This window comes from Lycium barbarum, chromosome 11, assembly GCF_019175385.1.
Source record: "Lycium barbarum isolate Lr01 chromosome 11, ASM1917538v2, whole genome shotgun sequence".
Taxonomy (NCBI): Eukaryota; Viridiplantae; Streptophyta; class Magnoliopsida; order Solanales; family Solanaceae; genus Lycium; species Lycium barbarum.
The window spans coordinates 12,576,946-12,598,596 of NC_083347.1; the positions used below are offsets into that span (position 1 = coordinate 12,576,946).

The 21,651-nt window shown below is 36.9% G+C and overlaps 3 protein-coding genes across 3 annotated transcripts; all 3 read left to right on the top strand.

The window, feature by feature from the left end:
• Window positions 1-680: 680 nt before the first annotated feature.
• LOC132618641 (14-3-3 protein 9) lies at window positions 681-5,890 on the top strand. The gene is made up of 7 exons (XM_060333667.1): window positions 681-882; window positions 1,937-2,243; window positions 2,360-2,447; window positions 3,963-4,072; window positions 4,181-4,329; window positions 5,379-5,434; window positions 5,544-5,890. The coding sequence occupies exons 1-7, from the start codon at window positions 810-812 to the stop codon at window positions 5,544-5,546; spliced, it is 786 nt and encodes a 261-aa protein (XP_060189650.1). The 5' UTR covers window positions 681-809; the 3' UTR covers window positions 5,547-5,890.
• A 1,767-nt stretch (window positions 5,891-7,657) lies between these two features.
• On the top strand, window positions 7,658-18,370 carry LOC132618640 (bifunctional riboflavin kinase/FMN phosphatase-like). Its single transcript, XM_060333666.1, has 10 exons — window positions 7,658-8,059; window positions 8,913-9,099; window positions 10,100-10,230; window positions 11,032-11,101; window positions 12,639-12,704; window positions 13,414-13,568; window positions 13,658-13,735; window positions 14,125-14,261; window positions 14,722-14,814; window positions 17,918-18,370. Exons 1-10 carry the CDS (start codon window positions 7,972-7,974, stop codon window positions 18,062-18,064), a joined length of 1,152 nt encoding a protein of 383 aa, XP_060189649.1. The 5' UTR covers window positions 7,658-7,971; the 3' UTR covers window positions 18,065-18,370.
• An 802-nt stretch (window positions 18,371-19,172) lies between these two features.
• LOC132619440 (F-box protein At3g07870-like) lies at window positions 19,173-20,654 on the top strand. The gene is made up of 3 exons (XM_060334346.1): window positions 19,173-19,267; window positions 19,379-19,844; window positions 19,888-20,654. Exons 1-3 carry the CDS (start codon window positions 19,173-19,175, stop codon window positions 20,134-20,136), a joined length of 810 nt encoding a protein of 269 aa, XP_060190329.1. The 3' UTR covers window positions 20,137-20,654.
• The last annotated feature ends 997 nt before the right edge of the window (window positions 20,655-21,651 follow it).

A 21,651-nucleotide genomic window follows, 5' to 3' on the forward strand; every position in this document is an offset into this window, starting at 1 on the left:
AAGTCGATAAGCCAATTTTACGGTTGAGTTATCGGTGGCGGTTCGGTTTTGAACAACCCTAGTCACGATCACGAATTAGCCCTTTTTTTCACACGAATTGCCCTTCAAAGGCTCTAGTCTTTAATTTTTGCTCCTCAAGTTGCTGGTCTTTAATTAAAAAAGTGGTCGAAAATATCTCAAGATTTTGGGTTCGAATCCCACTTAGTGAAAAAAAAAATCGCAAGACAAAGCTTCGCGAAAAGTCTGTCTTATAAGGCAGTTTTTTTTTTACTCTGGTGAAATTTTACAAAAGTTTCAACCCTAACTTTTACCTGAATAGGTCTAATTTTGCAGCGGAACTCTGCTATGAGATTTTCGTTTTGACTGAGCTGGAATTCGAGCGCAGAACCTCGAGGTATTTTAGGCGAAGAGCAAAATTAAAGACCATCAATTTGAGGGGCAAAAATTAAAGACCACCCCCGAATAAGGACAATCGTGCAAATTGCCCCGAATTAGCAGGACAATCATGTAAATCATTTATTCTGTAGGGGGAAGCTTGATATGAACTGATTCTGGGGCTATTCTAGTAGAAAACAAAAGTTAAAGGAAGGAAAGTGGTATTTCCCTTTCTCATAAGCCCTTGTTTGATAAAATTTTCTTCACTCTACTGTGCTACTGAGCCGTAAAATCAGTCATTCGAGTAAAGCACATTGACACACACCCGCAGAGACCAAAGAAGCAAAAAAGGGAGAATAAAGGGCAAAAAAAAAAATCTCCCTTTAGAAAATATCTTTGATTTTCAATCTCTGAGAAAGAAAGAGAGATCTGACATGGCTTCATCCAAAGAACGTGAGAACTTTGTATACGTTGCTAAGCTTGCTGAGCAAGCCGAACGTTACGATGGTTAGGGTTTCTCCTTTGTAGATCTATTCATTGCTTTAGATGCTTAGCAAACGGAGTTAAATCAGCAGATTACCTTTGGCTAAATGCAATATTAATTAGCCTCTCCGCGTGTGTGTGTAGATCTATTTATGTTTTTGATTACATGCTTAAATTTGAGGACTTGAATAAAAAATGAAAACTGATAGTGATTTTATCTGTTACTCAAAATATAAATTTCATTTGAGAGATGCGCTACACTTGTTGCTTTCGATGTTTAGCAAACGTGAGTATAGTGAGTTAAATCAGCAGTTTAACACAGATTACCTTTTGGCTAAATGCAATATTAATTAGCCTCTAATTATTTATGTAGATTGTAGGACTTTTAGTACCTTTAAGGAATTTAGTACGGAGATGGTTGATTTGCTTGAATAATGTTGAATTACTCATAAATCTATTTGCTGTTGATTATATGCTTAAATTTGAAGAATTTCATCTGGATTACTCAGAAAACTTTCAAAAAATGAAAACTGATAGTGATGTATATGCACTAAAAAATATTATTTTTCGTTGAGGTGCACTACACTTGTTTCTTCCGATGTCTTAAGGTTTCATATATTAGCAAACGGAGTTAAATCCTAACTGATACTCGGACTCTTCCAAAATATCGATGGGTGCGTGTCGGATCCTCCAAAAGTAGTGTTTTTTGAAGAGTCCGAGCAACTTAGGTTAAATCAGCTGTTTAACACAGATTCTCTTGCTTATATCTCTAATCATTTATGTAGATTGTAGGACTTTAGTAATGGAGATAGTTGATTTTCTTGAGTAATGTTGATTACTCATGAATCTATGTCCGGTTACTCGGAATTTAGAATTCTGTGGAGATGCAAAAGTTGATGCTTGTGATTTATTAAGAATTAATATGTAAGCAAATGTTCCTTATTTGCTTGGAAGTTTTACACAGATTTACCTTTTATTGACCTGTTTGGTTAAATGTAAGGAAAATGTAACTAGGCTTCATGTTTTATGTAATTGGTTGAGATTTAATATTTTTAAGGAATTGTGAATTATTGTACAGAAATGGTTGAGGCCATGAACAAGGTAGCAAATCTGAATGTTGAGTTGACTGTGGAGGAAAGGAATCTTCTTTCTGTTGGTTATAAGAATGTGGTAGGTTCTAGGAGAGCATCTTGGAGGATCTTGTCCTCTATTGAGCAGAAGGAAGAATCTAGGGGAAATGAGGTAAATGCCAAGCGAATCAAGGAGTACCGGCAAAAGGTGGAGTCGGAGCTCACCAACATTTGCAATGACATTATGGTGGTCATCGATCAGCATCTGATTCCTTCTTGTACTGCAGGCGAATCAACCGTGTTTTACCACAAGATGTGAGGATTCTGACTTTTGTGTGTTGTAAGTTTGGGTTCAAAATATATGCTGGTTTGGGAAGTTGAGAACAGCGGAGTTATTTATTTTGGCCAACTTGATTTGTCTCTGCCTGCAGGAAGGGGGACTATTATCGTTATCTTGCAGAATTTAAATCTGGCAATGACAAGAAAGAGGTTGCTGAGCTTTCGTTGAAAGCATATCAGGTATATGGTTTGCTTGTGTCCTGGCTTCTCGAAAATACAGTGACACACAGCTCCCGTGCTTCCGCCTCAGTCTTGATTTAAGCGTTTGAATAAGTATCAAAGATTATTTTATTTTTGCCACTGCTTAAATATGTTCTCATTGAAGATTGATTTCTTTGATGCGTTTATTCCCCCCCCCCCCCCCCCCCCCCCCCGGCCCCTAAAAAAATGATTTTTATTGATACAAGACAAGTGTTGGGATTTTGAATGGGTTGATGTTCTGAGTGGAAAATGTCACAGATTAGAGCGTATTACCCTTGAATCTTTTTGGTAATTAATCTGATTCCCTTGCCTCTATTCCAATCTGTAATAAAAAATAGTCCTCTATGTTTGAGAATAGTGATTCTTTGGTTGTTTTTAGCTTTACACTTCATAGCAATTCTGAAGTAGACAAATAATAGAAGGTTGAAGGGTAAAAGTAGGGTTGGCTATCAGTGAATTGTTGATTCATAATTTAATGACTTGCAAAGGGAGAGGAGTTTTCTTGTTCAAAAACCTGTCTAAAAATAAAACTAGTACTTGTCTTCAGTTTCTGTAATATTGATTTAACTGAGTAATTCTGCTGGAGTACTCTGCATTATTGTCTCTTGTTATGGAATTGTTTTCTTTTATATTCTGAGATGCATAGTGGGCGTTCACCGATGAGTTTGGACTTTGTTCCCTCGTTGCCACATTAGCAATGGTTCCTCGCTCCTAATGCTATTCCATTTTTCTTCTAGTCATCAGATGCAGCAACCAACATAAACATGGTGTTAACTGTCTTATGGTAGATTTATACTTGTAAAAAAAAAAAAAAAAGAACAAGATGTCTTGTAGTAGACTTTTTTTTTTCTTTCTTTATGTTTAACATTTTATTTGTATTTTACAAACCATCTTAGTTCGGGCTCCAATTGAGGTACCTTCGGTATTAGCACAGGCCTCTTCAACCTGCATAGTCTGTGCCCCTTTGCTTTTAAAACCTTTTTGGGTAGTGGTAGGCCCGTGAATAATGGGAGGAAGGTAAAAGTTTGGCCGATGTGATGGATTAGAACCCTGCATCAAGTGATGCGGGTCAGAGTAGCTACTAGTAGGCTGCAACCCCATTCTTGTATGTGCCACAAGTTGGGTTACTTAGGTTTGAAATTCATAAATGTGGCATTTATGATCTTACAGATTTTTTTCCATTGAACGTTTAACTATCGTTTATAAACAAATGAAGTTTGTGCCACAATTTGGGGTATTTGGTATTAGCAAATACCATTGGAGAACAATGGAAAATGTGCCACAATTTGGGTTTACTTGGGGTGAAAGTGAAGACCCTTTGTATGTCAATTACATTGACCTTACATGAGTCTATTTTATATTTTACTTACATGCATTTACATTTAGAGCTTCTTTCCTCGTTTCTTTTCTCCACTTTCCCTTTCCGCATTTAGATGTTGAATTCGCTAGTGTCTATCTGCTTCCACTTATTGTTTTTTGCTAAACGTTGTGCAGTCAGCTACAACTGCTGCAGAGGCGGAATTACCACCCACTCATCCCATTCGATTGGGATTGGCTTTGAATTTCTCTGTTTTCTACTATGAGATCATGAATTCTCCTGAAAGGTTTGTCTTTTGGAATTTCATCTTCTTGAAGCCATCCATACCTTTTTTTTTAGTTGGTGCGTCCATACCTGTTTCTATGCACAGTTGATTATAATCTGTTTTTTCCAGGGCATGCCATCTGGCAAAGCAGGCCTTTGATGAAGCAATATCTGAGCTGGATAGCCTGAATGAGGATTCCTACAAAGACAGCACCTTGATTATGCAGCTTCTAAGGGACAATCTCACCTTGTGGACTTCTGATCTTCCAGAGGATGCAGGTATGTTTTGACTCATATCCTAATATCCTATGTCACCTTGGTGTTTGTATAATCTAGGATTTTGTCGGTGTTCATAAGGTTGCCTGACAAATGGCACTTTATTTTTTTGTTTCTTATTGCTATCCCTGTTTAGCTTGAGCATTCTATTATCAGGCTTGGTCGGAACTTTTTTCCTGTCTTTACTGCTAGTATTTGCTATGTTTCCTCAGTGGTAGATGTCTACAGAAAGAACTAATTTGGTTATGCAACCTGTTAGATGGCATTAAGAGACCCCCCCAGCCTGGGCTTTGGTCTAATGGTAAAGGTGCAACACATGATGTGCGGGTAAGGCACGCCTCATGGGTTCGAACCCTGCCACAGAAAAAGTCTAGTATTAAAGTGGAGAAGGGTAGAAGGGCGGGGCTATTATCCACCGAGTTTCGAATCGTGCACCAACTGTCCCATGGAGATTTCTTGGTTATCAAAAGAAAAAGATGGCATTAGGAGAGCTTTGGAGTGCATTGTACTGCTAACTCACCATTATCAGAAAATAAGTCTAGGGTAAAAAAAAAGTCTAGGGTGATAAAGAAGAAGTGTGGCATTGCTTCTTTCTCGAAGGGGAAAAAGAGAGTCGGACAAGGAAGTATTAGTTCTTGAAGGGGAAAAGGAGAGTCGGAGAAGGAAGTATTAGTTCTTGAAGGGTGATATCTTATGTCATGACATAGGATTAGCCTAGAGTTTTTTCTTTTTTTGGTGCTAGCCTTCAGTTTGAATCTTGATATGTGCTTGTATTTAAGGCGCTGATATCAGCCAATTTGACAGTTTACTTGGACAATTTTTGTCAGCCAGTTTACATGTGCCCTTCAACCAAAATGCTTTCCCCCAGTGTGTAATTGTTTCCTTTAGAAATATATGATAATTCCACTGCAATCAATAGTTTGACGAGGTTTAAAAATGAGACATTAATGATAATATTGGGTAGTTGGTCTAGCTGAACAGATTGCCTAATTTACTGAATTAGAGGGGAAAATTAACTCTCTTTCATGTTAAATTTTGTTTCCCTTTCACAGAAGATGCCCAAAAGGGAGATGCCACAAACAAAGCAGGTGGAGGTGAAGATGCAGAGGCAGGTTCTTTAAATATGGTGCTTCGTATTACTTAATTTTCTATTTTCCTAGGTAGTAATTCAATTACCCAGTCCTTCCAAACCATAATATTTTGTTGTGTTCTTGCAGTGAATGGGCCTAATGAATAGGGCTACCGTGTGTAAGGTGTGACGATGAGGATACACCAAGGGGATGTTGTTGAGTCTTAGTAGATACTTATATTATGGGCATGTCGTGTCAGTTTCTTTACATCTTAATTGTCTGCAATTCAGCATGTGTGTGATTTGTATCCTTGTGCTATTTCCTCTCCGTATAGTGAGTTGTTTCAGTCTTTAGATGATTGGATTGGTCTATAGGTGGTTTTATTTTTCAGATGACTGCCGCAGCCAAATGGAGGACATCAGCTCTTTTTTTGTCCTCCCAACCTTATTACGTCAGTGTCACCAATTTTATATTATTCTCTCCTATTTCATTTAGTTTGAAGCTGAGCATATTTTTCACTAGTATGTTGGTGCATAAATTATTGTCATCTTTTACTCCAATAGTATTTATTCGATCACTCTGCATGAATAGTCATTTTAGTTGGATAGGTCTTATGCATGTATCCAAATCCAAGATAAAGGATTGGAAGAATTAGAATATCTAGAATTAGTTGCCTTCAAATGGCTTGCTCACTTATTCTTGCTCATTGGACCAGGGCAATGGCCAAATTGCCTTAACAATTTGGTGGGTCAGATTGATTCTTAGCGTATGACTTTTTCAAGGCGTTATTGATAACTAATGACTTCTCTAAGGTATTATACTTTTAGGTTCTTTTCCTGGAAAGGTCGTTGCACCTTTCCTTTTCTCTACGTCTTCGTAGAGGTTGATTGGTTATATTGACTTTCTAACCTCCTTGTATGTGGCCAAAAGCAATCGATTCTAGACAGATAGCGTTTTGAGGAACTGTTAGCTTTTGTCTGAACTCTGCTTGTTTTGAAAGAGTGAACGATTACGTATTCACGTTGAGTATCTTCCCTATCATTTTCGTCTGCGTTGAGTATATTCCCTATCATTTTCGTCTGTGAACTAGCATCAGGAGTTGTTTATATTTGACCCAGGAGCATGGAACAATTGCCTGTGCTTGAAAACAAGGAAAGGTTGCCTGTATTCACTCATCTTTAAAACCTTTTAAAAGTCCTCTTTCAATTCTACTCCCCCTTCAAAATAGAAAAAAAGAATTAGTTTGACGTTGCAATACTTTTCAAATAAAGCACAATCTCTCAAACTTCTTTAAGAAAACCTGCAATCCAGTTCTAATTATTCACCAGTATAGGGACTGTTCCTATGGATCTACTATAACGTTATAGCATGCATACGGATCCACTTTTATCACAGGGTAATTTGGCTCGTGGATGATTTTATTAATCCAAGTCCTCCAATTCAAAAATTGGCCCTTCGTTAATTGATGAGCAACAAGTTGTATTCTCCTATAATGGGGTAATTTTACCCTAAATGTATATTTTGTTAATTAAGTTCTTTTTATAATTTTGGGGAGGGGAAGGGGATACTACATTACTGGGTGAGGTTTGAACCCTCCACTGCGACTGTGGAAGCCCTAAACTCCCGTTAGTTCTCTAAATTATTATTCTTTTCATACCAATTTATAACATTCTGTTCAGTTTGAACTTTGAAACCTTTTTGACCGGACATCCATAACTAATATGTTTAAACATCCTTAATAACTTGAAAGAAATTCATAGTCTCAAATTGAACCGTTTTAACTATTCTTGGTATTTTATTACACCACCGATAATATGTAGTAGTAATATATGAAGTCAAATGAATATTTTCAAACATAGTGTCTACACAATAATATCATGCAAAATGAGAGAGGCGTGATAGCATTTTCTTAAAAAACATGTTGAAAAGTTGGAGTGGCAATCTTGAAAAGTTCATGCGCTAATTTCATGAAAGGGATACCAAGTGAATTTTTTCTATTGCTTAGTGGACAAAATTATGTGATAAATGTATTACTCCCGCCGGTTCAAAATAAGTGTTCGCTTGACTATTTTATTTTGATTCAAAACAAGTGTACACCAGAAATTAATTAATTAATTAATTTAAGAGTTAGTATTTTCTTAATAATGTGCATAATGCTAAAGTCTAAGTAGACACTTTAATTTAAATGGAAGTGAGTAACACACAAGTTAAGTTAAATTAGTTGATGAAAGTGCAAGTTCAATTGGACCACCACTCGAAAAGAGAGAAGACAAGAAGTAAGGATTTGGAATATTTTTTTAGTATATGCCGGAATAACTATTTGGTGGTTTCCTAGACATTCCAATATTAGAGGAATACCGAATATACAATTTTACCCGGAAGGCGGGAAAGGCTCCCACATATTATAATTTCGCACCCATTTTTCTTTATGCTAAGTAGCACTTTTGTCCAATTGCAAATTGGAATTTGATCCTTTCATAAAATCTTTCTTTAAATCCTTCATCTTGTCATCTTTCTCAGTTCATTTATCAGAGTCACACCAGGCCTAATTAATTCTTTTATTTTCAACACAACAATGGGCGATCTTCATTCTGCAGAAAACAATGTACAGGCTCATATTTCAGCGGTTATTTTTGATTTGGATGGTACCCTTTTGAGCACAGGTCCTCTTTTTCAACTCTCTTTGTCTTTGTTTTTGTTTTATTTTTCTTGAGTTTGTAGCATTATTCCCTGTGTCCCAATTTACCTTATAAACTCTCCTTTTTAAGTTGTCTTAAAAAGAATGATAAATTTCTATATTTAGAAATAGTTTAACTTAGAACTTTCCTTTTTACCGTTATGAAATTATTTACCCCACACAAATATCTATTTTTTTTTTCTTAAATTTTGTGCCTAGTCAAAATATATCACAAGAATTGAGACGGAGGGAGTAGTATTTATTGGTTTTTGCGGTCTAGTCCTTTCCGATGAGTTCAAATGAATCTTGCTTTTAACTTGGATCATGTATACATAAGCAAGAATACAACAACAACAACAACATATAATCCCACAAGTGGAGTTTGAGGTGGTTAGAGCGTACGCAGACTTTACCCCTACTTCGGGAGGTAGAGAGGCTGTTTCTGATAGACCCTCGGCTCATGATAAAGCAATAACAAAGCAGGATGTATACATATGCAAGAATAAAAAAGAAAAATACTCCCTCAGTCCCATTTTATGTGATGCGCTTTGAGTGAGATGAAGTTTAAGAAAGAAAGACTGAATTTTTAAACTGGTAATCTAAAACATGCCATAAATATTTATGTAGCTATAAATCATCTCATTAAGAGTATAATGAATTAGCTTAGAATTAAGTTATTTCTAAATATAAAAAGGTATAGTTTTTTTTAGACAGATCAAACATTAAAGTGCATCACATAAATTGGGACAAAGGGAGTAATAAGAATGTGTGTATGTAATTGCCTGTATGCACCTCACTTTGAGGCCACTGATAGTAAACCCTGGATTTGTGTGTTTTAGAGCACTTGACAAAGGAAATTTTGAAAGAATTTCTGGCTGGATATGGGAAGGTGCCAGATAAGGAGAAGGAAAAGAAAAGATTGGGCATGGCCCAGAAAGAATATGCTATTGGCATCGTCAGTGATTATGACCTCCCTCTCACGCCTGATCAGTATATCCAAGCAATCATGCCCTATTATCATGACACGTAAGCTTGTTTTTCAAATCGTGTCTCTCACTGTATTAGTTGATTCTTTTATTTTGGATATTTTTTTATATGGACATTTACTTGTAAACTATAAAGCATATTTGGTTGATAAGGGCGGACCTAGTGCATTAGTTATTGGTTCGTCCAAACAGATGCGGATCTACAACATAACTTATGGGTTCACGTGAACTCAGTATATGTATTAAGAAATCCACTAAAGATATATAAATATTTTACTGCGAACCCAATTATTATTGTATATTAACTTGAGGTCACTGTAAAAATCCATAAATTTCAAATCCTGGATCGGCATCTGTGTACAAACCAATACCTTTGGTTCAAACTCTGTATATGTGTTAAAAGATCCATTAAATTAGTATAAAGCATAGATTTCAAACACAATAAATCAAATAGGTTGAGATTTCCGAACTCGAACCCATAAAGTTCAAATCCTGGATCCATCTCTGTTGGTTGATGTCATCTTCTTACAAGCAATCATCATATTTCTGCATTTCATTGTACCTCATATTGGATAAGTAACAGGATTATGGTCTTGACATTCTCCTATTGCTCTTATGTGTTGGATACAAGTTTTCTCCGTGTTGCTTCAAGGGCCATATGCATCTTCCCCTTTTCTTAAACCGTGTTAGAAAGTTGTATTCTTAATGTATTCGAGCTGATATGTTCTGTGATAATGTCTCCGATTCTAGTTCATGACATGATGAGAATGAAATACTTGTTGCCATGACATCTTTAATATTTTGACTAGTCTTGCAATATTAATGCTTTATTCTGTATAACTAACAGAATCTACTAAAACACTATACACTAGTCGACTCCATTTGTCAATAATAATGCGCATCATCTTACATAGTGTCAAGGGTGTGACAGATTAACTAGTATCACTTTCCCTGCACTGACATGTTTAAGACATTCAATGATTACACAAATGTGCAACAAAGTGTTCACATATAATTTTTCTTATCCTATTTCGTTGTAGGTGGTTGCAAGCCAAAGCACTTCCTGGTGCTAATCGCCTTATAAGACATCTCCATAAGCATGGAGTTCCGTTTGCCCTTGCTTCCAACTCCAAAAGGAAAAATATAGATGGGAAAGTCTCTCTCCAAGCAGGTTGTGCTATAACTCATCAAGAAATTAATGTGAAGCGTTAGTTACCATTTTCAAAAAAAAAATTAATGTGAAGCGTACTTTATCTTCCTTTTTTTTTTTGGTAATTAAACATACTTTATCTTCATTATGCTCCTTTGGTCCGGCCCTTCCCCGGACCCCGCGCATAGCGGGAGCTTAGTGCACCGGGCTGCCCTTTTATGCTCCTTTGCACATTACTTTTCATTTTTCTTGTTTCATCAATACCTGTTGTTATATTTGAAGTAGATAGTCCTTAAGACAGTTCCTTAGGAATGAGAAAATTCTTTCTGCCAGCTGTTACATTGTTTGGCACTTCATTGGATGCTGCTCTCTGTTGTCACACATGTGGCTTCCTTGTAACTTTTTTCATCGTATCTTTCGATTTTGTGGAGAGGAAGTGGGGAAGCATAAAAATAATATTTAATATCAAAAGCTGGATTATTGGTGTACATAACAGAATGCTTACTGCTATCATCTTTGCCCAAGTTGCTTGCAGTGATAACTGAAATTCTCAATGATCCACCTGAAATCAAATTTAGTTGTAAAAGAATATGAATCCCTTTAGAGGCCTGGAAGACCAGTAAAGTATTTTTACTGAATCATCTTATTGTTATTCTTGTATTAATTGTTTCTTTCTCTTGTATTAATTGTTTCTTTTCTCTTCCAAAATGAGTTCACCCGTTTTGACCTTCCAATCGTGGTCAGCACATGAACTTTCTTTCAGTTTCCTTGTGAAGGTGTGTATTTTAATCTAACGAAATCTTTTTTTCTTCATTTCCCTAGGTTGGAAAGAATGCTTTAAAGTAATTCTTGGAAGTGACCAGGTTAAATCAGGGAAGCCTTCTCCAGACATGTAAGTTAGGCTTTCTACTGTGGGTGATACCTTGAACAGTTTAGAGAACTTCTAATTTTCCTTTAAAAAAAAATAATTACTTGGTATTGGAGTAAAATGGGAACCGGAATTGAGTGGAATGGATATCTTGGATTCATATAGCAGATCCTACCTAATTTGTATTGAGCATAGTTGATTGATTTCGTAAAAATAATAAAACATTATCTTGGCATGTTTGGGTATGGTGTCATTCATCTGTGCATTAGTCAAACAAAATGAGTACAAGGTAGTGTAATATGCTACTTTGCCCTTATTATGATACTCGTCAATTGGCTTCTAAGCAAGCTTAATGTGGCTGTTGGTAAAACCCACACGAGTCTTCCACAGTTGAGTGACTTAAGCTCACTTGAGTCCAGAGCATTTAACAGGTGAATTTGGGCTGGTATAAATTCATTTAGGTTATTTCATTTCAACCCTCAACTTGTCTTCATAATTTTCGTAACTTCCTAATTCAAAGCTTTCCAGAAAATAATCTTGTAAGTAGCAAAATCATATTAAAATCTTGACTGGGATATCTTAGTGCCGTTTGAGGTACAGTATGTCTTTGAAGTCTAAGCTTCAATTCTCAATGTGTATAGTCTAACATAGTCTCTCATCAATAATTGCAAATAAATGTGTCTGGTATGGTTGGAGTAATCTGCCGAATCATTCCAATCATCTAATAATGTCTAAGCTGAATTGGAGCTATTCCCTTGGAGTAAAATTACCTAAAAATTACACATTATCTCATCTTTTGTGCTTTTCAAGGAATCAGTAGGTTTTTTCTTCTTATATTCTACTCTATACTCTTTCTGTTATTCTTGGTCTAGTACAAAGTGACAGTCTTGATGCCCACAGCTGAACTGGCCTTGTAATTGTTTCCCGTTGGGGTTGCGGTAAATACTACTCCTGTTATATTAGCAGCATTAGAAGGGGATATGTATACTTTGGGGCTTGGGCGAATGTACTCTCTAAGACAAATGGCTTGCATCCCCTGGATGCTTTTTCGTAATAGATTAATATACTTATTCAAAAAGAAAGTATGTTTGGCGTAGACGCGCATCACGGGTTTGAACCAACAGCAGGAAAAGCCTGATATTTAAATGGGGAAGGGTAGAGGTCCTAGACGAGAGGGCCCATTATCCATCGAGTTTCGGACCATGCGCCACTGACCTTGGGGATTTTCTCGGTTATAAAAAAGAGTTCATTTGGTGTATATTGGTAACACGACTGACATGCTGCATTCTGTTTTAAAGTAAGTTTCATTTTTCCCTATAATGTCTAAATAAGAGTCTAAGTAAGTCTTGTAGATCCAATAACAATTTGGTGCCTGTAGAAGATCTGGATTTGTGGATTGATCTATACATGTTCAGAAGCTACTATTAGTCTCAAATCACTTGCAAAATTTGCGAAAATCAGTGACAGACCTGAACTTCTTTTCTATTGGTTGATATTTGATGTCACATGTGTGATAATATCTTGCCTTTTGATTTCCTGTGAATTTTTTAATTGATTTTAGATTTCTGGAAGCTGCAAAGCAAATGGGTGCAGATGCAGCTCACTGCCTAGTGATAGAGGATTCTGTGTAAGTAGCCTTTTCTTTCTCATTTCTAGTTAGTTTTGTTTAAGTTGGAGAGTTCTTTACATGCCTGTGTTGTGTGCTAGTGAGTGATAGAAATCGTTCCACCTTTCATGTTAGTGCCTGTATTTCTATTCTCAAGGATCAAACTTAAATCGTCACATTGTGGCGATCAGCATAACTAGCATTAGCTTACTGCTCAACTTTTTAGCAGATTAACATGTACCTCAATAAGTTGCCATTCCTCTTTTTTAGTCCCTACTGATAGCTATCTTGACTAGCTGAACACATTCTTGAAGCTGATTTCGACTCTTAAATATGTTGATATCACAGTTCACAAGTATGTAATTTCAGCTAACAATGTTTATGGGACTGAGAACTGAATTTGAGATTAAGTGTGCAAGGGACCATGTTAAGTTATTTTAATTCCAATAGAAACATTAATCACAACCTGGGGTGAGTATGAGTTTTATGTTTATTTTAGGACATAGAGGCCTTAACCATAAAATCCCTCTTGGTTTTGATCATTTCTGGACAAGACTGAAATTTGTCGTTGATACATGTACCTATACATACAAGTCTTCATTACTGCAGTGTGTAAAGCTACTAATTTTGATGTTGCTTTAGCATCAAAGGCTGGTAATCTATTCTTGCACATCATTTTATTAACTAAAATTTGATATGACAGTAATTCCTTGCCCATTAATTTTGACAGCATAGGAGTCACGGCAGGCAAGGCTGCTGGAATGAAGGTGGTAGCTGTGCCATCTTTCCATTCTGAATTTGATCAATATCCAATAGCTGATTCCGTGCTTCGCTCACTCCTAGAGTTAAAGCTGGAACTATGGGGTCTCCCACAATTTGAAGACTGTATGTCTCTTCTCCGGTATACCTACTTTATGCTCTGGTCCGGCCTGTCCTGCTAGCTTGATGTAACTTTTATCATTTAATGATTGCAGGGGTTGATAATGCGTTGCTGGTTGAACCTGTTTCTTTCAGTGGTCTGTACAAAAATGGCCTCTTCCATGATTTTGCAGGTCGGACAGCCCCATGGCCTACCTCTCTGATTCCTTCTTATTTGTGATGTTAGACTCTCATAATTCTTGCCATACTCCTACAATCTTTTCTTTTTGGGGATTTTTACACATTTGGCCACTCGAGTAAAAATAATTACAGCCACTAGCCAATATCAAAAGATATACATTAAGTTTGTATAGAATATGTATATTTTTTGTGGATTACAATTAATAATTTAATATACAAAAATTATACATTTGCTGCTATTATTTTGATGGGCGGCTATACAGCGTATAAAACCCTTATTTTAGGGAAAAAGTTGCCATATTCCTACAATCACATCATTATTTCTTCTTGGTAAAGTTTCCTCTTGCTCTAAGTAAAACTTCTAACTGGACATCATATCCAGATGATGGGCCATCTTCTCTACCCGATCAAGTGTATGGAGTTTATTTTGGCTGGGCAAAACCTGAGGCGTACAAGTTCATAAAGATTGTTCTTGGCGTTGGTTGGGGACATGGCTGCTGCAGTTCTAAGAGGAAGATGGTGAGTAAACTACCCAATTTTTCACTTGACACTGTTGGATGCTCATGTAACTCTCCTATTAGGTTTGCTTATTTGTTTTCAGTTAAGGATATTGCTGAATACTTTTTTTATCCATTCACATATTATGACTGTTATGAATGTCTGTTGCAGCGGTACTTAATATGTCTTTGTGTAATGGACAACTGCTAAGCGTCAAATAATGTAGCCCAAGTTTTGCAAGTGCGTGTGTTTAGCAATGAAAAAGAGTTCACTGTTTTTTTTAGCAGAGGAAAAAGTTCGCCAGTATCTTCTCAAGGCATTTTAATTTCTTCATGCATGTTGTTGCTTGTAATTAATTCCTACTTGACATCCATTAGCTTTTCATCTCTTTTATCTTTTGCCTGCTGCTATTTTAAATTTCTCATTCTTATATGTTTTCCTATTTTAAAGTAACCATGTTGGTTTTTCTACTCCATTTCAGCAAGCTTGTACAGTTGATTCAAGTGATGAGCAGACCCAGGATTGCAAAATGGAAGTTGTGATTGTAGGCTACATCAGAGGATCATGCGATGAGGTGATAAATAAAGTTGTTAAATTACTTTGGCAGTGACTTGACTTAGGACCGGAGGATTATCCACCGGGATGATAATAAACCATAGTAAAAAGAGTGAATCACGAGATTTTTACGGGGAAACCCTTCTCAGCTAAGGAAAAAGCTACTGCTTGAGAAGAGCAGAATAATATCACTATAATAGGATATTTTAGAGTTGGTAGTTAGAGTATCACAAAGTCCTCGAGAGACACTCAAAACTGAACAACCAAAACTCACTATGTGATACACACTCGGAATATATTTCCTTTGGTACCAACAACAAACAACAACATACCCAGTGAAATCCCACAATGTGGGGTCTGGGGAGTAAAGTGTACGCAGACTATACCCCAATCTCGGAAGATAGGAAGGCTGTTTCTGAAAGACCCTCAGCTCAAGAGAAAACACAACGAGAAACGTTAGATAAGCACTAGCAGTTCAAAGCAAAATGCAAATGAAACTAAAGAAAGCGAATAAGTCAAAATAGAGCAGTCTGAAAAAAGGGAGCAGTAGCTACCACAGATAAATAAGATAATCGAAGTACAAGAAACAACATATAGTAGCAAGAAACAAAGGACAATAGACTATAGATCGAAACAACGACTACCTACTAGCCTTCTACTCTAATCTGAGTCCTCCAAAACCTCCTATCTAAGGTCATGTCCTCGGTAAGCTGAACCTGCGCCATGTCCTGTCGCAGCACCTCTCCCCAATACTTTTTTCGGCCTACCCCTACCTCTTCTGAAACCATCCATAGCTAATCTCTCACACCTCCGCACTGGGGCATCTGTGCCTCTCCTCTTCACATGCCCAAACCATCTCAGCCTCGCTATCTTGTCCTCCACCGATGCTATTCCAACCTTATCCCGGATATCTTCATTCCTAATCCTATCTCGCCTGGTGTGCCCACACATCCATCGCAATATTCTCATTTCCGCAACTTTCATCTTTTAGACGTGAGAGCTCTTGATTGCCCAACACTTTGCCCCGCACAACAAGGTCGGTCTCACAACCACTTTGTAGAACCTGTCTTTAAGTTTTGGTGGCACCTTCTTATCACACAGCACTCCTGAAGCCAGCCTCCATTTCATCCACCCTGCGCCAATATGATACATCATCGTCAATATCCCCATTTTCTTGTATAATAGATCCAAGATATTTGAAACTTCTTCTCTTTGGGATGGCCTGGGTACCAAGCCTCACTTCCACGCCAGGCTCATGTGTCACGTCACTGAACTTGCACTCCATGTACTCTGTCTTGGTCCTACTCAACTTGAACCCTTTAGACTCCAGAGTTTGTCTCTAAACCTCCAGCTTAGCGTTCACTTCGCTGCGTGTCTCGTCGATCAAGATTATGTCATCCGCAAATAACATACACCATGGCACCTCACCTTGAATTCACCGCGTCAGACAATCCATCACTAGAGCAAATAAAAATGGACTAAGAGCTGATCCTTAGTGCAACCCCATCTCCACTGGGAAGTGCTCCGAGTCTCCTCCCACTGTCCTTACCCTGGTCTTGGCTCCCTCATACATGTCCTTGATCGCCCTAATGTACGCTACAAGTACACCTCTGGCCTCCAAGCATCTCCATAAAACCTCTTTTGGCACTTTGTCGTAAGCTTTTTCTAGATCGATGAAAATCATGTGCAGGTCCTTCTTGGCTCCCTCATATATTTCCTTTGATACCATTACTATAATACCGCTCACCCCTTTTCCCAAGGGCTTTGATCTAGTGGTAAGAGCCAACATGTAATGCGTTGGTTAAGCACACGTCAACAACCTGATATTTAAGTAGAGAAGGGTAGAGTCATGGGCTATTATCCATCGAGTTTCATACCTGCGCTGCGGAACTCGGGGATTCTCGGTTATAAAATACACCCACTCTTGATTTCTTTTTCTTTTCTCTCTCACATATAACTTCATTTTTCTTTCTTTCTTGTCATACAAATAAAATTAAACCACTGTAAAATTTCTATCCTTCCAAGAGACTTCCCTTTTCTTTAAGTTTGCTTTCCATCAGGCAACTCAGACACCATTATGTTTCCTTAGATACCTATAGACTTTTTATTTTTGCTCCTATTCATGAGAACTAGATCCTACAAATCTCTGCCTCTAGACAAATCTAGAACCATACTCCTTCAGACTTCCTGCTGGAGCTCATATCGGCAAGTTCTGTCCAACTCGAAATTGTCCCTTGCATAACTGACCACCAGTTTATTGATGATCCGTGAGAACTACATCTTTTTGTTTCTCTTGGTTGTAATAAAAATAATAGAATAAGCCTCATACTTATGGGAGAAAGAAAAGTTGTCCTTCAATAAAAGTAGTGCCACAAAAGAAATTACTTTTTAGAAAAGAAATCAAACCACCTTAGAATTTCTTACCTTCCGAGAAACTCTCCTTTTCTTCAAGTGTTCTTTTTCATCAAACAACTGAACCACCTCTCGAACCTTCATTAGGTACCTTTATCTCATTTTTTTCTTTCTTTATGTTTACGGGACTGGATCCCACAACTCCAGTGATATGCATGCCTGCATCTCATAGTTGCTTAGTTGCTTAGTCAGACCACAAAATTAATGTTCCTGTAGCTGAGTCCATTTGCAAGTTCATGGCATAGATAGAAAAGCATTCTCTTGCTGCTTTAATATTGTAGCTAAAACATTGCGAGCTATTGCACAGGAGCTGGGTTTACCCTGTGCGCACCCGGAGGGTAGCGGCTGCGGGTTCCCATGCCATCAACCAAAAAAAAAAATAAAAAAAATTATAGCTAAAACATACTTTTCTCATTACAACAACTTAAGTCTTTTCCAAATTTGTGCAGGGTCATGTAAGGCTTAGGGGGATACTTTCTCTCTTTTCCTTCTTCCTTTTTTTTTTTTTTTTAGTTTAACAAAAACAACGAATTTAATAAATATCTGTGTTCCTTTCTAGCCTTTTCCAAGATCGCAAAGAGAAGTTGATCTGCTGATGCTTTACCATATCACTATGTCCATTGTTCACATTTTAAAGCACTCACTCTACTCTAACTTGCTTAAATTTCTCATCTAAAATTTTAGCATCTTCCATGCAATCATTCATCCAGGGAAAATCGGACAAAATTGAAATACTTGAGGAAGACAAGTCAATTGCCATTGCTGCATTGAATCTGCCTGAGTTCTCGCTTGGTGCATTCAAGTCCCTCTTTTCTGAAGTTGCTTTACAAGATGATTGCAACCCTAATGGAAAATGAACAAGTATTTGATTGGCATTAGCACAGCAAATAGTTTCATCTGTTACCCTGAAGGAGAAAATATCTTTACAGGGATCAGGGTGGAAAAAACAAGAAATAACTTTGATAACCAGAACTTAAATTGATCATGGTTCTGGTTCTGGCTCGCGTACTCTTCAAGGAAGTTTATGGAAGAGTGGCTTGCCTACCAATTCTTCTGTAAAATTAATGTGGTCCCATGCAACGTATTTCATAGTTACTAACTTACTATTAGTGCTTTGCCAATGGATTGAAAATAATGAAATTTTGTGTTCAGTTTGCAGTTTACCCTTTTACTCTATGTTCACATATTAGGTGAATTCAGTCTTTCTTTTAGTATTCTTAGGGTCCTATGTAAAATAACTGTATCATTCCTCCTTATCCTACGCTCTCTTCTATACTTAAGAAATTATATGTACACCGACTTTTCTCTTCATTTGCCAAAGCAGCAACAGAGGAAACAAGGTGGGAATATTCTCAAGGATGAAGAGGACGTTAACTGTCGATAAGAAGCTGTCACTTAACATGTACATAGTTGAATTTTATTTTCATATGATTGCTTGAGCAATTAGAAAAGAGCTGGCCTTGACTTTGATAAAATGATTGGAAGAATATTAGTGAATTGATTAATCCGAAAAATGATTAAAGATATTATAGGAAGTACGTTTGGACGGTTGAAGGCGGAATTAGCGTTGAGAAAATGCATGTGGAACAGGCGTTGAGTAGCACGTCTTCGACAATCAATCTAGCACTACTACTCCACAAGTCATTTATTTATTAATCTTTACAAACTATTTATGAAATGGCTGGCCAAACGGCAAACAAAGTCTTGTAAGAGGAAAACAATTGCCAATCTCAAATATTTTAAGAATAAAATTCGCCCTTGAACCTTATGAATATAATGAATTATTTACATCAATTATATGCTACTATGAAAGATTATACACCTAACTTTTCTAAATAATGGACAATTTAGATTCTTTTTCCTCAACTTTCTCTCTCCCCTCCCTTCAAGTTTTGAACGTCAATAATTCTGAACTAGCTTTACAACGAATATTTGCCACAGATATTCAACCACTTGAACAGAGAAATGTCCGAGTATTTGCCACAAGAATTGATGCTTGACATCTTCATGAGACTACCTATCAAGTCAATACTTCAATGCACAAGTTTGTGTAAGTCATGGTACTCTCTTCTTACTACCCCTCATTTTATCTCTATGCATCTTAACCGAAAACACGATTGTCACATACTAGTTCGACATTTCTCTGGAAATCCTGAAAATGAAATATAAAGTTTATTCTCTGACAATGAGAATTTGGATCAATGTGCCCAGTTTGATCTGCCATTTGACGGCATTAACTATTTCTTTAATATTGTGGGTTGTTGTAATGGAATTTTGTGTCTTAATGATGAGATACACTTTTCGAGTGATTTCTATCTTTGGAACCCGTCCATCAGAAAGTCTGTAAAACTCCCAAATCCTAGATTTTGGAGTATAGATGCTAACTTTATTCACAAACTGGGGTTTGGATTCGATCCTGTTACAAATGATTACCAGGTAGTAAGAGTATTAGACATATTTGGTATATCACCTATTGTTGAGCTTTATAAGCTAAGCACTGGTGTTTGGAAAGACATTAGTGATGTCCTCCCATCTCATCTATCCTTTTTTAGAACACCACAGGTGTATCTAAATGGAGCTTCCCATTGGGTTGGTTTCCAGTGGGAAGAAGGATCACCTCGGATTATAATTTTTTTTGTTTGATATGCATGATGAGACATTCTCGATGATAATGTTGCCTAATAGTTTAGTTAGCGAGATACAACAATCTTGTGAAGGAACAAACCTTTATGTGCTCGATGAGTCACTTTGTTTGGTTTATTTTCACTATGATGAAACAATTGATATTTGGATGATGAAAGAGTACGGTGAAGCAGAATCATGGGTGAAACATTACAACATTACTTCTCGTCACATTCCATATGAGCCCGAGGTTAATCATTACTTGATAAAGCCAATGGCTACAAGTAAAAATGGTGAAATGTTGTGAACAGTGAGCGATGGACTATTGTTACTGTCAGTTGATCATGCAGATGAAAAGATAAAATATCTTGGCTTTCGTGACTCTATACATACCGCTCACCTGTTTCACGATTCACTTTATGTTAATTCTTACAAAGAGAGTCTTGTTTTACTTGATATATGGAAAGATTATTGTGCTGAAGATGCTTGCGGAGAGTCATTTGATTCACGGAAGCGAAAGCCCAAAGGTGGGAGGAAGAAGTTGTTAAAGACCAATGCCAAACAAAGACTACGAATTGCATCTCTCTTGCACATCAGTGGATTGCTGTATGTGTCAAAAATGAAAGGAAAATGGCTGCGTAGAAAAGAAAGGAAGAAAAGGCAAGTCAAAAGACATTCATCGTCTATTTATTGCCATTAGCTATGTTTCAGTTGATTTATGGCATGTGGCTACATTGTAGCTTTTGGTAAATGCACAACAAAGTTAGCGGAAATGATTACTTGAATTTTGCATATTTCTGTATTTGAAACAGCCACAAACCTGCAAAAGTTTCTTTATGCATATTACTCTTTTAAGTCATCTACTTAAGTTTTTGGTTAAAGTTTAGATGCCGATTCCTTATATTATACATATGACAACTTGTTCTTGTTAATCGTATCAATTCCATGCAAACATGACCATGCATGGCAGGGTTCAGCTGATATTGTAGACCTTATTTGATGTATCGGAAGGTCAAAATTTCAGGGATGAGTTAGTAAGTGCATGGCAAGTTTTGATACACCAGAGTACTGAATTATTTGATTTAAAGACAAGCTGTAAATCTAATTATCTTAACTACTGTCTAGGTGGATGTATTGGGTTCATGATATTTCTAACTCTTGTGTGATATTTTCATCTATCTTGAAATATGGTGAGAAACAAACTTACTGCTTCTAGCCATATTTGATGGTAGTAGGATGCTTAGTGGTAATACCGAAAACCACTTGTAAGCCTTGTGTAATATTTTCATCTATCTTGAAATATGGTGAAAAAACTGACTTGCTGCCTCTAGTCAAATTTGTTAGTAGTAGGACAGTTAGTGGTAATACCTAAAACCATTTATATGAAAAGAATTTAGTTTTAATCATATGCTTTGTCAGAGAATTTCTTTCTTTGTATTTTGTTGATCTTATCTCAGGGTGTGATTGGCTAATGCGTGCTGGTTCCTTCATCTTCCTATTCTCTTCTTACATCTTCCCAGTAGGAGTTTAGCCTTCGTATTGGCTGAAGAATTCAATTCTAGTTTCCATTAACATGCATTTGTATTTCGAGTTTCTCTGATGCACTAGAAAGTTCCTGCAACCACTATTTGCTGAAATATTTTTACTTATAGAAAGGAAATTGTTTGGGTTTCTATGTGACTATGTCTCGTAGCTCCGGTAGTGTTGCTTTTATATTGCTCGTTCTGCAAGAGAACACTACAAACAGAGAAATTACTGTGATGACTAGCTTATAGTTTCACTTTCTGTAAAAACAATGGTCATACTTTAGTCTAATACTGAA

Bases quoted from the DNA above. Each gene is read 5' to 3' on its own strand.
- LOC132618641 (XM_060333667.1), top strand. From the start codon at position 810: ATGGCTTCATCCAAAGAACGTGAGAACTTTGTATACGTTGCTAAGCTT. The intron at 2,244-2,359 runs GTGAGGATTCTG...CTCTGCCTGCAG, and splicing joins ACCGTGTTTTACCACAAGAT to GAAGGGGGACTATTATCGTT. The intron at 4,330-5,378 runs GTATGTTTTGAC...TCCCTTTCACAG, and splicing joins TGATCTTCCAGAGGATGCAG to AAGATGCCCAAAAGGGAGAT.
- LOC132618640 (XM_060333666.1), top strand. From the start codon at position 7,972: ATGGGCGATCTTCATTCTGCAGAAAACAATGTACAGGCTCATATTTCA. The intron at 10,231-11,031 runs GTTGTGCTATAA...TCATTTCCCTAG, and splicing joins GAAAGTCTCTCTCCAAGCAG to GTTGGAAAGAATGCTTTAAA. The intron at 14,815-17,917 runs GTGATAAATAAA...TCATTCATCCAG, and splicing joins TCAGAGGATCATGCGATGAG to GGAAAATCGGACAAAATTGA.
- LOC132619440 (XM_060334346.1), top strand. From the start codon at position 19,173: ATGTCCGAGTATTTGCCACAAGAATTGATGCTTGACATCTTCATGAGA. The intron at 19,268-19,378 runs GTACTCTCTTCT...TGAAATATAAAG, and splicing joins ACAAGTTTGTGTAAGTCATG to TTTATTCTCTGACAATGAGA. The intron at 19,845-19,887 runs GTTTGATATGCA...ATAATGTTGCCT, and splicing joins CTCGGATTATAATTTTTTTT to AATAGTTTAGTTAGCGAGAT.